Here is a 13,649-nt window from a genome sequence, read left to right as displayed (position 1 = left end):
AATTGGCCTCAAAATTTTCAAGTACCCTGAATAACTAGAAGCATTTCTAGACAGTCTGTCTGAACAACAAATGGAAACTAATTGGCCTCAACTTGAAGAAAGGACCAAATCCAGAAAACAAGCCTGTTCCTGATAACTTTAGAAGAGTTTGGTATAGAAATTTGATTAAAAAAAAAAGACTCAATAATTGACTCATTCCAAGATACCTGGCCAATGGCAACTTAGCCTGTAAAGGTCAACAGGAAGCATGTTACACCTCACCGATATGTTTATCAAAGATGCAGAGCGATTGTGAGGCGTTTTCAGATTTTACTCGGAAATTACTTCTTTCATTATATGATCACCTGTTCTGGTGAAGACCTACAAATGAAACACAAAGCCTTGCGAGGGAAGAAGTCTCTGGCCTGGTTAGGGGCAGAGAGGAACTCTGAAGGGAGTACACCCTCCCGTAGGTTAATACTGTGTCACAAAAGGTACTCCCTATACTTCCTAGTTTACCACAGGGGAATGAATTGGCTAACTAGAACAGTATGTATCTTATTTAGGTGGGTGGTATGCCCTATCTGAAGTGTCAACACCACTGCTGCGTGGGGAAGGAAGCAATTCCTTTTGTTATTTTATTCCCTCACACACCCAAGTGGTGTCATGCTTCATCATCGGGACACCCTAACGCCTAGAAGTTAGGGTGGGCTCGACCATATTTCAGGGAGCACTTAGTAAGATAGTTTTTGGCCAGGGGGATAAAGATTAAAAATCACTGTCAGACCCAGTGTCTCTTTATTCTTGGGTCTGGCAATAATGTTAAAAAAATGTGATATATAGGGTCTCTCGCGATATTATGGTCCGAGGACCCTATTGCCAACATGTTTCTGTCCTCTGCTGCCCCATGAAGGGTGCGTGGAGTTTCTTCAGGGCGTGACCCCCTTGAAATAAGACAGTTAAGAGAATTTCCCTATATTGTACCGCGATAAGGGCAGATAGCTGCTCCTTATTTAAATGTGACCTTTGTCGCAATTATTCACTCCATCTGTAAGGGGAACATAGAAAACAAACAGAACAAACACAAATTGGTATTCGGATGTGATTGTAAACATTTTTCTTTCTCAGTATTTCTGCTCATACCACCGTGTTTCAATGCCTCTGGTGTTAGTGATACCCAGATGCCAACGTGTCTATGGAAAATTAACATGTCTACTCTGTGACTGACCACATCTTTTGCAGCTCGTGTAATCAAATGGTGGCGGTCAGTAGCCGCAAACTATAGTCATGTATTCACTGGTAAGTGACTATTGTTCTGAAAAATCGGTCTTTGTTAATACACTCATACAAACACAAGCACGAAAACAGGTACAGACCGCACCCTCAGACCAACCTCCGTGATTATTTAAAAGCATTCATTCTTTGGGAATTCAACAGAGGCAGAGTATCTCGTTTACTGTTAAGTAGGTATGGTGGGTGCTCAAAAGGTGGGAGTGAGTAACAACTGAAGGCTGTAACATTGCAAAACATATCAGACCATCGGATTTGATCTTTCGTAAACCACAACCCCAACACAGCATGCACAGCACACAATTCTTTGTAATCTCACCATTTTGTCCACACATACAGATGCTGAGGAGTTCAAGAGTGACCAGACCAGGATACAACTCTCAAACACAGAACGGGACACTGCAGCTCAAAAATGTAAACGCAATGCTTGCAGTAATATCTGGGAAATTACAGTAAAAAACCAGCCCACCAGACCATAAAAGAAGCCCACAAACAGCCAAAAAAACAGTCTGCCCACTGACCACCCAGACACGTCTTTTTAGCATTACTCGGAGTACAAGCATGCATTACTCAAAGCCCTGGACACGAGGGGGAGCTGAGGGACTTAGCAAAGCAAACGTTCAGGAATAAGAATGCCATGTGTGAACTGGCACAAACGAACGTGAACCTTACAACACAGATAAGGTGGTAGCAAGCTGTCTAGTGCTGACTTTACCCAGGGCCGGCTTTAGAGTTGGTGGCGCCTGATGCAACAATCTTTGTTGGCGCCAACACACTCCTTCTACGTGGACTACCTCACTTCCACCGTCCAAAGGTGCCCCTCATCGCCCTAAGCTCCTCTATCACATTTATGTATTTTATAGTGCTACTCATCACAATGTAGACTGTCGGAGTGCTTTACATCACACATTTACAGAGTCAGCAAGTGTGCAAATCAATGTGTAGGAAATGTTTCTTAGGATAATGAGGACTGCAGGTTGTAGGAGTTGCATGTCATCCATACTAGTAGGTATTATATGTTAAGAATGCTTGGTCTGAAGAAATGAAGGGGCAGATTAACTAAGTGCATACGAAACCAAAGTTGCTGTGCTACGATAGCACTACAGCACCATATCTACTAAGTTATGGTAGTTTTGCTCTCTCGTGCTTGCATACCTTAAATTGCCTTGCCTCAATGTGCACAACCTTGCACCATTGCACAAGGGTGCATACGTGATGTCAAGCATAGGTCTTATTCTGGAAGGGTACACTTCCAGCACAAAATTCAATGTTCTGACAAAGTTGGAAAGGTTTGGAGAAAATACATCTTTTCTCCAATTTCGTGTCTGTGTCAAGGCATAATTTATTTATGCAAATCCCTTTCTACCAAAGTTAGTAGAGACTGGATTAGCATCAAAATCCTATTAGTGTGTGCATGGGAAACATCCATGTACCATCCACGATATGCCTGCTTGACGTAAATTAGCACATAGTGCTACTTTGTGTTACTTTAGGGCAACTATCTAATGCAAAATCAGGATCTGCACTGGCAAGGAAATCCCAAAACAACACTGCGCACCAGATTTACATCACTTTTGTGATGCAAACCAGGTGCGAAGTGTTAGTAAATTCCTCCCTTAAACTCAAGATTTGAAATGTAACACTGTTGGGGGTGTCATACTAATAAAATTACTAATAAAATTGTATTGCTACCTAAAAGGACCCTTTTTAGCAACTGGAGAGTAATGAAAGATTGAGGGGAAAAACAAGGGGCTAAACCTATGACTTTCAATTTGCCTGCAGCACTTTGATGGCCGTTAATAGCTCAGTGTGCTATGTTAGAAGGATTGTAGCTTATGAACTCCAAGTAACAAAAGTATACCTTTACAAAAGCAGTAACCCACCCAGCCACCTACATAAAAAAAAATGTGTGATCTGCATGTCACATATTGTGCATTGCAGCAGGATTATTAACTCTCTGTGCTATGTTAATCATTTCAAAACTGACTAGACATATCACAGATCTCTCCATCGTTTGCATTAACCAGCACAGTAATCTTGCCCGTTGTAATTAACCCCTGAACATGGGCGCACGCAAAGATCTCTTCAAGCTGCTGTTATCTCACCTCAGCCTGTCATGCAAAGAGCCCCCCCCCCACCCCCGACCTTCGTGCCCAATGCAATGGCACCGGTCTCACTGCCCTAAAGCCAGCACTCACTTTACCTATAAAGTCCTGGAAACTTCCCAAAGCTAATTCCACGTTGACCTTTTCTTCCCTAGACCTATTGTCCTGTTCTTCCACTTAAAAGTTGTCTCTGGAAACTCCTGTCTGTCTTTTGTAAGAAGGTTGCTGGCCCTGTAATGACAGAGTGGAACCTCACATACCCCAGCAGAATGCTCAAAAACACTTTGCAGCATTCTTTAAAAAGAATCAATAGAATACTAAACCACATTTCTATGGAAAGGGGAGCATCTGAAAATCTCATTGAGAACTTGAAGAGAGACAAAAACGGGAGGGTCAACATCAAAAACTTTCAAACTTAACAAAATGCCTTTTTCAATGGCAGAGTGAGCCATCTGATTCAAACTGTAGATGAAGCGAAAGTCATTTCTTGTCACTCTTCTTCCTTTGTCAATGTTCCCATCTACATGCGACTGCAAACTACCAGATTCGATTACAGCAACCGCCAATGCAAAATATCATTAATAAATATAATAAATTGCATTCGGAAAGAAAGATGGCTTTTATCGTAGTCTTTGGTTTAATAAGGAACTCAAAACAACTTTGCAATTCTCCTATGCGAACACACAGATCAGAGTTAGAATCCTGACTGCCTAGCAGATCTACGGAGACGATAGCTCAGGTAATCCAGAATCAGTTAATAATACAACCTTCCCATGTCCAATCTTAATTTTTTTACAACATGAATAACCAGGGGGACTGGCAGAAAATATGACCTAACAAACATAATTTTAGACAGCTGTGTCTGGCCCAGAAAAGAATCATGCCAGAATCCAGTTATAGAACTACCATCCAAGCTTCAAAACAGCTAGAATGTGTATCCTGCCATGAGATGAAGATACGTAGCCCAAAAAAGTCAACAAGAAAACTGCAAAGTTAAGTTAGCAAGGCCTTCCGAAGTCAGAAAATGGGTGAGAGCTGTTTCAAAAAGACTCCAGTGTTGAAAGCAGTAGTGATGGGGATGACAGCAATTGTTGCCCCCACTCTCCAGCCTTGATGTTGATTAATTGCCGGATGCCACAATAGCCTCCACGGTGTGCCTGATCTGTGGGTCGACACCAACAGAGGTCTAGAGTTGTACAGTCCTGCTGCACTGGTTTGATAAAGTTGTTGATAATGTCACACCTATTTTTTTATTGTTAGTACATGAGGACCTGTTGGTTAAATGAAGGGATGAGTGGACCAGGAACTATATTAGACATATAATGATACTGAAAGAGGCACTGAGCCATGACCCATGTGTCCAGACATATGCATCTGATTGTCTAGAGTCAGTGTCCACCATTTATGTTACAAAAGAATAACGTTTCTGAAATGGAGGGTGTGCATAGTTTTGTCATCATAAATGTCACTGCCGTTGTTGCAGTGATACTATCAATGATGTCACAGATTATGCGATGAGTGATATCATATGTGGGATAATTAGCAATGCAGGGCAAGGGTGCAAGGTATAGTTACCCTATGGCATGAGTTATACTGACTTGAGACAACTATAACTGGTGAATTTCAGTGGTTTTGTCCATTCAAAACAACATGTTTTAAATTATATTTTCCCCTAACTAGAATGTCACTTTAACCTTTGGGTATATTTTTCAGTGAATTTCTAGTTTTTTTTAAATTAACATTAAGTAATATTTTATTACCATACGTTAGGCCAACCACCCACTTTGCATGGCCTTTACCTGTGAATGGTGGGTGGTTGACTGCAGGGGCAGTCAACCCCCAGTGGTCAGCCAAACCCCCACAGTGCACAGTCTTTGCCCGTGCATTGCCTGTGATTGGCCGCAGGCACACAATTCCCTGTGTGTAGCGTGACCTCTGAGCAGCCAACCCTGCGCCACGCATGAGACACCCACGGGGGCGTGGCTAAGGCGCCGATGTAGGTGGAAGCGGGACTCCGGAGCTCCTCCGCGCACGCCTCGCACCACCACACATCCTGTGTCCCGACTCGGACCCCGAGCCCACAGAAGTGCCCAGGAGAGTAACGGGAGCGAGTAGGAGGATCCCGGAGGTCTGGGGGCCCCTGCATGAGCCCCCACGGACCTTTTGGCGGAGAACGAGGGACCCGGGGAAGCGAGCGCCCAAAATGGCGGCCGCCGTCCCGAACTAAAACGCCTGGCGGAGGAGCCCTGGTGAGACCGAGGTACCCTAGGAGGCTGTGGCGGCTGGCTGGTTATTGGCGCGGCCCCCCTGGCACCCGTAAGAGGTGAGGAGTGCTGGCTGGGACTACGGCGCGCGGAACCGGAGAGCGAGGGACGGCCGGCTTGCCTGACCCTAAGATGGCGCCGCCTGTGAGCCTGTAACTGCTTTGGCGGCCGTTTGCGGAGCCCCTGAGACCTCGTGGAGTGCCGTGTCTGACATCTGGGTGGTGGGTTAACCACGGAGTCCGCACCGCCTGCAGACCAGTGGTGCCAAGCCTGCGACGACGGGGAGAGCAGAGGAGGAGGTAACGGCTGCCTGCTCCCACGAGGCATTTGACCCGGAGGCGGGAAGAGGCGGCTACTTGGCCGGAGACGCCCGGGTGCCGAGCGCCACATTGGGACCGGCGATGGCAGGCGCAAAATCAACCTGAGTCTCCCAGTCGAGGGAGGCCCCGCCGGGCGACCGGACCCGGAGCTCTGGTGCCCCAAGGCCCTGGCGGAGCGGGACCTGACCACTGGGCAGCATCTTGGACTTGACCCCAGTACCTGTAGTGGAGCTGGTGTGGAGAACGGGGACGCCGCCGGCCACTGCAGGGGCACAAGAAGCTAGCTGCCCGCCAGCATGGTGCGGGGAGGCAGGAAGAAGGGCTTTGAGGCCCTGAAGCTGGATGACCCGGGCCACCTCGTGGACGATGACCCGCCGGGACTGGGAGAGGGGAGCTCGACCCGCCCACGGGACCCTTCCCTGGGGGACATCATGCAGGCGATCGTAGCGTCGCGGGAAGCTCTCGAGAAGCGCATGGATGCCATCGGATCGGACCTGACCCTGCTGAAGGACGACCATAGGAAGCTAAAGGAGCGAGTGGCGACCTCGGAGGTTACCCTGAAAAGTCTGCCTGGGGACGGGACTGAACTAAAGGCATCACTGGCAGAGATGGCGCAGAAGGTACGAGTGCTGGAGCTCAGAGCCGAGGACAGTGAAGGGCGCTCTCGGCGCAATAACCTCCGCCTCGTAGGGGTCCCCGAAAAAGTGGAGGGGCAGGATGCGGTCTCCTACCTGGAGGGCTGGCTGCGGACTGAGGTGGCCCCAGAAGGACTTTCCCCGTTTTTTGCCATTGAACAAGCGCACAGAGTCCCCGCGCGCCCCCCCAAGCCAGGGGGACCGCCGCGCCCGATTGTACTGCGTCTCCTACACTTTCGGGACGGGGACCATATCCTGCGGAGGGTGAGAGACCTCCCGGACCTGAGAATCGACAACAGCAAGGTCATGGTCTTCCCGGACTTCACTAGAGACGTGCAAAAACAGCGGACCTCCTTCCTGGCGGTCAAGCGAAAACTGAGATCGCTGCAGATGCCCTACGCTATGCTGTTCCCGGCGCGGCTGCGGGTGGTTGCTGGAGAGCGCACCCACTTTTTCCAAACACCACAGGAGGCCTGGAGCTGGTTGGACGCTAGGGGGGAGCCGGGCGAGGATCCCCCGCCGCAGACCCCACCCAGGAGACGCTCAACGGAAACGACGCCGACACGACGATCTGGCTCCCCATCGGGATGGCAGCAGGAGCGAGCCAAGGCGGTGCAGGCGGTGGCGGCCATCAGCCAGGGAGACGCCAGCCCCTTCAGTAGTGCATCGGAGCAGTCGAGGGTCAGTGCTCCCAGCCCTGGCTCCAGCAGCGGGCACGAACTCTCGGAGACGGACCTGCCGGTGGTGACTCCCCAAACAGCAGATGGTATCCTTGGCTGATCTGGATCGAGGGACACTGGCCGCATATGTAAGGTACTGGGGTGCAGATGGGGGGCCGCTTCCGGACGCTATGCAGTGAGGTGCGGATACCCCCCCGGGACCTATGACTGGGACTGTGGGGGAGGGGAGAGTCGGGAGGCCTCTCCTGAGTATTGTTGGGGGAGGTGGGGCGGGGGGTTTCGGGCCTGTCTGGGGTCGGCGTCGTGGCCGCTCCAGCCCTATTCTGTAGTGATACACTTTTGATATTTGAGTTTGGATGGGGTTTCCATGTTGGTTGTCTGTCCTGGGGAATGGGAGTTGGGGTAGTTTGCTTACACAAGTTGGGAGGGTACGGGGGGGGGACCTGGGCATGCTGGGGGGGTCACTGGGAGGGTAGATAGGGCACGGAGGGCTCTACCATGGGATCCGACTTAGGCTACAAATGTCTCACATGGAACGTACGGGGGATGCACTCGATGCATAGGCGGCAAAAGATCCACTCCTATTAAGTTAGGCGGGGCATTCACATCGCCTTCCTTCAGGAAACGCATCTGCTAGCTAAGGAAGGGAAGGCGCTGCAGCGACGCTGGAGGGGGCAGGTCTATCACACTGGTTACTCTGCTTATGCTAGGGGGATGGCCATATGGGTACCGGCGGGGGTACCTTTCCAGTGCACACAACAGGTAATTGACCCGGAGGGGAGATACATAATGCTACGAGGCAAGCTGGATGGGAGGGACCTTAATCTGGGTTGTTTGTACGCCCCGAATGTGGACCAGCCTGCATTTCTCTCTCTACTCTCCAACAAACTGGCCCCATTCTTAGTGGAACCCTTGCTCCTGGGCGGCGACTTTAATAGTGTGACTGACACTGCCCTGGACAGATCGCACCCCCCCCTGCTGAATGCACCAGCTGGCAGACTTGCACTTGCGCGGTCGGCCTGGCAGCGCCGATGGGGACTGGTCGACTCCTGGAGGGCTAGCCACCCGTCGGACAGGGACTATTCGTTCTTCTCCGCTCTCCATGAGTTGCACGTTCGCATAGATGCCTTCCTGTGTTCCCAGGACGTGCACGCGGAGGTGTGCCACAGTGAGTATCTTACGCGCTCGATCTCTGACCATAATCCGCTCCTCGTGCGGATGCGCTGGTCGCAAATCCGCCCGAGGATCCCGGCCTGGAAACTCCGCCCTGAGGCACTAGACGACCAGCTTTTCCAAACCACAATAGCCTCGGGCATCGAAGCATATGTGAATAAGGGCACGGCGGGCTCAGCAGCGTTGGAATGGGACGCCTTTAAATCTGTACTGCGGGGCCAGTGCATTGCGACGTCATCGGGGGTGCGGAGAACGCTACTGGAGGAAGTCGCGAGGGAGGACAAGACACTACGGGAACTAGAGAGGGCAAGGCCTGAACGGCCGGACACTCATGAGGCCCTGCTGGAGGCGTGTGAGGCGGTGGCGGCGACGGTGGAGCGTCTCCGGTGCTTTGACTACAAGGCCTACCTCACGTGAGCGCACTCGGAACGAGACAAGTCAGGAGCTCTTCTGGCCTGGCTGGCCAATCCGGCTCGCCGGAGCTCGGTCATCCTTGAGCTCAGGGACCACGCGGGGGCGGCGCGATTTGATCAACAAGGGATCAACGCCTTGTTCTATGACTACTACACGGAACTTTACCGTAGCAGGGTCCTTGCATCGCTGGAGGAATTCCAGGCCTTTACAGAGGATCTTGACCTGCCGGTATTGGAAGAAGAGGACGAGAAGCGGCTCGGGGCCAAGATCGAGGAGAGAGAGGTGCGAGTCGCCATCAAGAGCATGGCCAGGAATAAGGCACCGGGCACCGACGGATTCCCAACGGAATTTTATCTCACCTATGCTGATCTCCTTGCGCCCCGGCTGACGTGGCTATACAACGAGTCGAAGTGACTGGGCCGTCTTCCTGCGACCACGAGGGAGGCGCTGATCGTCCCCCTACTGAAACCGGGCAAGCAACCATGGGACAGGACGGCATACCGCCCCCTGTCCATGCTCAACCTGGACTACAAGATTTTGAGCAAGATCTTGGCGACGCGCTTGCTTCCCCACATGCCCAGGCTGGTCCACGCCGACCAGTCCGGCTTCATCCCGACCCGCAACACGGCGCTGAATGTGCGGCGACTCCTACATGTACTGGAGGCTGACACCTATGACACCGACGAGGCAGTGGTGTTTGCTGTCGATATGGAGAAGGCCTTTGACAGCCTGGAATGGCCTTATCTCTTCCACGTTCTGCGCATGCTGGGCCTCGGCGAAGACTTCGTAAATTGGACGAAGCTGCTCTACCAGGACGCGACGGCGAGGGTCAGAACGGGGAGGGTTATCTCGGAAATGTGCTTGGTGGGCAGGGGCACCCGCCAGGGATGTCCTCTCTCCCCCCTGCTGTTTGCCCTTGCTGTCGAACCCCTTGCGGCGCGAGCCCGGCTGGGCCGGGCATATCAGGGCCTGGACGTCTATGGACAGGTACACCACATCGCATTGTACGCGTACGATCTGCTGCTGTTCTTGGCGAACTCGGCGGACTCCCTGCGTGGAGCTAAGACCCTCCTACAATCGCTGAGTAGAGTGTCGGGCCTCCGAGTGAACTGGGCGAAGTCCCACCTATTCCCAGCCCGCCCACGAAGAGCATGCCCGCAAACCACGGAGGGCGTGACGTGGGAGGAGAGGAGCCTGCGTTATCGTGGCACCTCGATTTTCCATGACAGAGCGGATATCCTTGAGGGAAACATAGGGACGGCAATCAGGCACACCAAAGGAAACTTTGACGTTTGGAGCACGCTCCCGTTGTCACTCATGGGGAGAGTGGCACTACTCAAGATGGTGACTTTACCGCGGCTACTCTACTTCTTCGGGACCCTCCCGATCTGGATCCCGGCGAGCTACTTTTGGCGGCTGCGATCGATGGTTATCGGCTTTCTGTGGGGGGCGGGCAGGCGCAGGGTGGCGCATGCCACGCTTCTCAGACCTCGGGCGGATGGAGGTCTGGCAGTGCCGGACTATGAGCGCTACTACCTAGCGGCGCAGCTGCAGTGGCTGACGCAGTGGGTGGCAAGAGCCAGACAGGGGGAGGACGGCTCAGGAGAACCGGCGGGCCCGGTCCAGGTGTTTTCCCGGATTGTCCTGGGACTCCCGATGGGAGATTTCCACCTCACTCAGGAGTTTGCGACGGCCCGAAAATGCTGGAACAGGTATCGCCGAAGGAGCGGTATTGCGGTTCCGTACGCACCTGAGATCCCACTTAAACTCTGCGGAGCACTCCCGCATGGGGGTTCGTGGCGCGGGCTGGATGACTGGGACCAGCGGGGGCTGTCATCCATGGGCGACCTTTACGAAAACGGGGCGCTCTTGCCGTTCGACCTCCTGAGGGATCACTTTGAGCTGGCGGGAGGGGACTTCCTCCTTCACGCAGCACTAACGGCGGCGATTTCCAACTCGCCGATTTCCAACATATGTTCTGGTCTTGCCCTGAGCTGGGTTCCTTTTGGGGAGAGGTAGTAGAGGTTTTGAAGGAGGTAATGGAGAGGGACCTGCAACTCACCATGGCACACTGCATCCTACACTGGTTCCCTCACACATCAAAAAACAAGGTTACTAGCAAATTTCTGGATCTGGGGCTCCCCCTGGCGAAGCGGGCCATCACGTCTCAATGGAAGGCATCCAGGGGCCCCACGGTGGAGCGATGGAAGGCTGAGCTGCATAAATGGACCCGGTGTGAGGGTGAGCTTCGCCTACAGGCCGCTCTCAGGGCAGGCAATGACATGGCACTGGAGAGGGCCAGGGCGTGGGAGGGGCTGGTCCTAGACCTCACGCTCCTGGACATGGAAGAGGATGACACCCCGGCGCATAGCCCGGCTCCGGTGGTGCGCCCGCCGGACGCGGGGGTGACTTAGGCCCCCTGTGCTGCTCCCCTATTCGCATTCCACTGTGGTGACTTACGAATAATTGCTGCTAAATCCTGATGCTTTGTTTCGGATCTGGTTTAGCCGGGAGGGTGGAGGGCTCGGTTCGGTGGTACTCTAGCACGCCTGGGGGGGTGGGGGGTCCGGGAGAGGGCGGGATGGTTTTGGGCAGGTTCTGGGCGGGGGGGGGGGGTAGTTGGGGTGGGGAGAGTTGGAGGGGGGCGGGGGGAGGGCTGTCCAGCAGGGGTGAAGAGTGACTCTTGGTTCAACTGGACGTGGGCTGCGGGACGGGGAGCGTGAGGGCTGAAAAGCAGCGCTGCCATTTCCCTATCACCTGGTGGCTATGTTCCGACACAGTGTTCTTCGGGCGGCTTGTCCCCCATGGTATTGCCGCTCAACCTCCGGGGTGTGAGCTGAATGGCTGTGTAACATGGAAGTGGGGGAATCGCGCATTCCTAGAGCGCCAAGGGAAATGGCTCGAACATACTGTATGTATCACTGATCTTGCTGCAATAAAAAGATATTTACAAAAAAAAATGAGACACCCACGTGTAGGAGTAGTAAGGAGTGTTTGTAGAGCTTGACGGCCAGGTGGTTCTAGTGGGCAGGTTGGATCAATAGCTTTAATGGCCATTCACAGACGCAGGTAGTTGAACTTGAGGAGTGTGGTATGTGGTGTATAGGATGGTAGGTCTGTCAGGGTTATGAAGGTGCCCTCCTGAAACATATCCCCCGTTGTGCACAGGCCTCTGTCTGTCAGCATGGTGTGCGCATTTTGTTCCTGCGTTACAGATATGTCTGGATGTTGCATGAAGGGTAATGCGGGTGTATATAGAGGTCTTATGGGCTCGTTGTACCTGGGATCGCCATGTGGTAGTTGTGCACTGAATAGTTTTAAATTCAGAGATAGACACAGCAGGTCATCTTTGTAAAATAATAGTGTACAGTGGGATGGAGTGTGCATTATCCTCTTCTCGAGCAACATGATGGATGAACTCATGAGTGGGGTACCAGTAATAAGTAAAGTGAGCATGAGCGCAAAGAGCGTATAATTGCATATCAGGCGGACCTCAAATCCTCCCAGGGCATAGTGCAGTGTAAGTGTTTCCCACCAAATCCGAGGTTGTTTACCCTCCCCGTGAACGTAATCATGTGCAAGCGTAAGGTTCTGAAAAATGATGAAGGCAGCATAATGAGGATGCTAACCAATAAATATAGAAATCTTGGCAGGATTATCATCTTTTGGAGAGTTATATGGTCAGCTAGAGACAGTGGCAGGTGGATCCATCTGGCTACTTGGTCCCCTACGTTTTTTAAGTCTTCATGGTCCGTGCCCGTTTCTTTTTTAGTAGAGGAGATAGTTGGCCCATCTTCAGGCATTCTGGGAGGGATCCTTGGTGGAGAGATGCCTTCACAATTTTTGTCTGTAGGGGAGTGATGGATCTCTTTCAGTAGGTGGTGGGTTTTATTAACTGAGGTCCCCATGGCATATCTAAGCTTGGGAAGGGAGGACGTGTGCCCCCTCCCTTAATAATTGACATTAAAGAGACAGATATGGCTACAATAGCTGTTATCCCCAAAACGCAACCCCCTTTGCCAGCGTGCGCGGAGCACCGCCCCATCTCCTTAATTAATACGGAGGTCAAAATATATGCCATGGTTCTGGTTCAACATCTTAAACCATACCTCAGCAAATTAGTCCACCCTGACCAATGTGGATTCATGCCGGCGTGGAGTACTAAACATTGCCTGTAGCGTCTCCACTTGGCCTTGGCCAACCGTCAATCATTGACCCCTTACTTGGCGCTTCTCCTAGCCAACTTTGAGAAAGCATTTGACTCGGTTGACTGGGGTTATCTGAAAGACGTTCTTCGAGTCAAGGGCCTAGGCCCAAAGTTCTGCTGTATGGTCCAAGTCCTATACTCCAGGCCAACTGCATGGGTGCAGGTTAACAGGGTGCTCTCTGACATCTTCCCAAATGGAAGAGGGACGAGGCAAGGGTGCCCCCTCTCACTCCTCCTCTTCGCCCTAGCCATGGAGCCCTTAGCCAACCCCATCCGCTCTGATAACCAGATTCGGGGCTGGCACTGGGTGGCATCACATGATGGGTTGGATGAATCCAGACCAGATAAGGCGCTTCTAGGAACCGCTCTGGTCGTAGCCAAGTGCGACACTACAACTATGTGGTGCTGAGGAGTGGACTGGTGCGCTACACAGGAACTATCATTAGACAAAGCCAGAGGTTGCCCGGCCAAACACCGGAAGGTCTGGGGCAAATGGTTGGGAATGTTAGACTGATTGAATCTCTTGTCTCCCCGGGTCTCATTTTACGTGCCCCCTGGAAGAGGAAGAATAATAATGTATTG

The 13,649-nt window shown here is 52.1% G+C and overlaps 1 protein-coding gene across 1 annotated transcript in view; it reads left to right on the top strand.

The window, feature by feature from the left end:
• Positions 1–6,254: 6,254 nt before the first annotated feature.
• Positions 6,255–13,649, top strand: part of LOC147662586 (E3 ubiquitin-protein ligase NEURL1-like) — a gene marked incomplete at its 3' end in the record, with an annotated part of 229,345 nt that continues 221,950 nt past the window's right edge. The window contains exon 1 of the mRNA XM_086951063.1: positions 6,255–6,609. Coding sequence (XP_086807189.1) covers positions 6,255–6,609 — 355 coding nt within the window. The remainder of the gene's footprint in view (positions 6,610–13,649) is intronic.

This window comes from Lissotriton vulgaris, unplaced genomic scaffold (genome assembly GCF_964263255.1).
Source record: "Lissotriton vulgaris unplaced genomic scaffold, aLisVul1.2 SCAFFOLD_3172, whole genome shotgun sequence".
Taxonomy (NCBI): domain Eukaryota; kingdom Metazoa; phylum Chordata; class Amphibia; order Caudata; family Salamandridae; genus Lissotriton; species Lissotriton vulgaris.
This window is presented reverse-complemented; position numbering and strand designations above follow the sequence as displayed.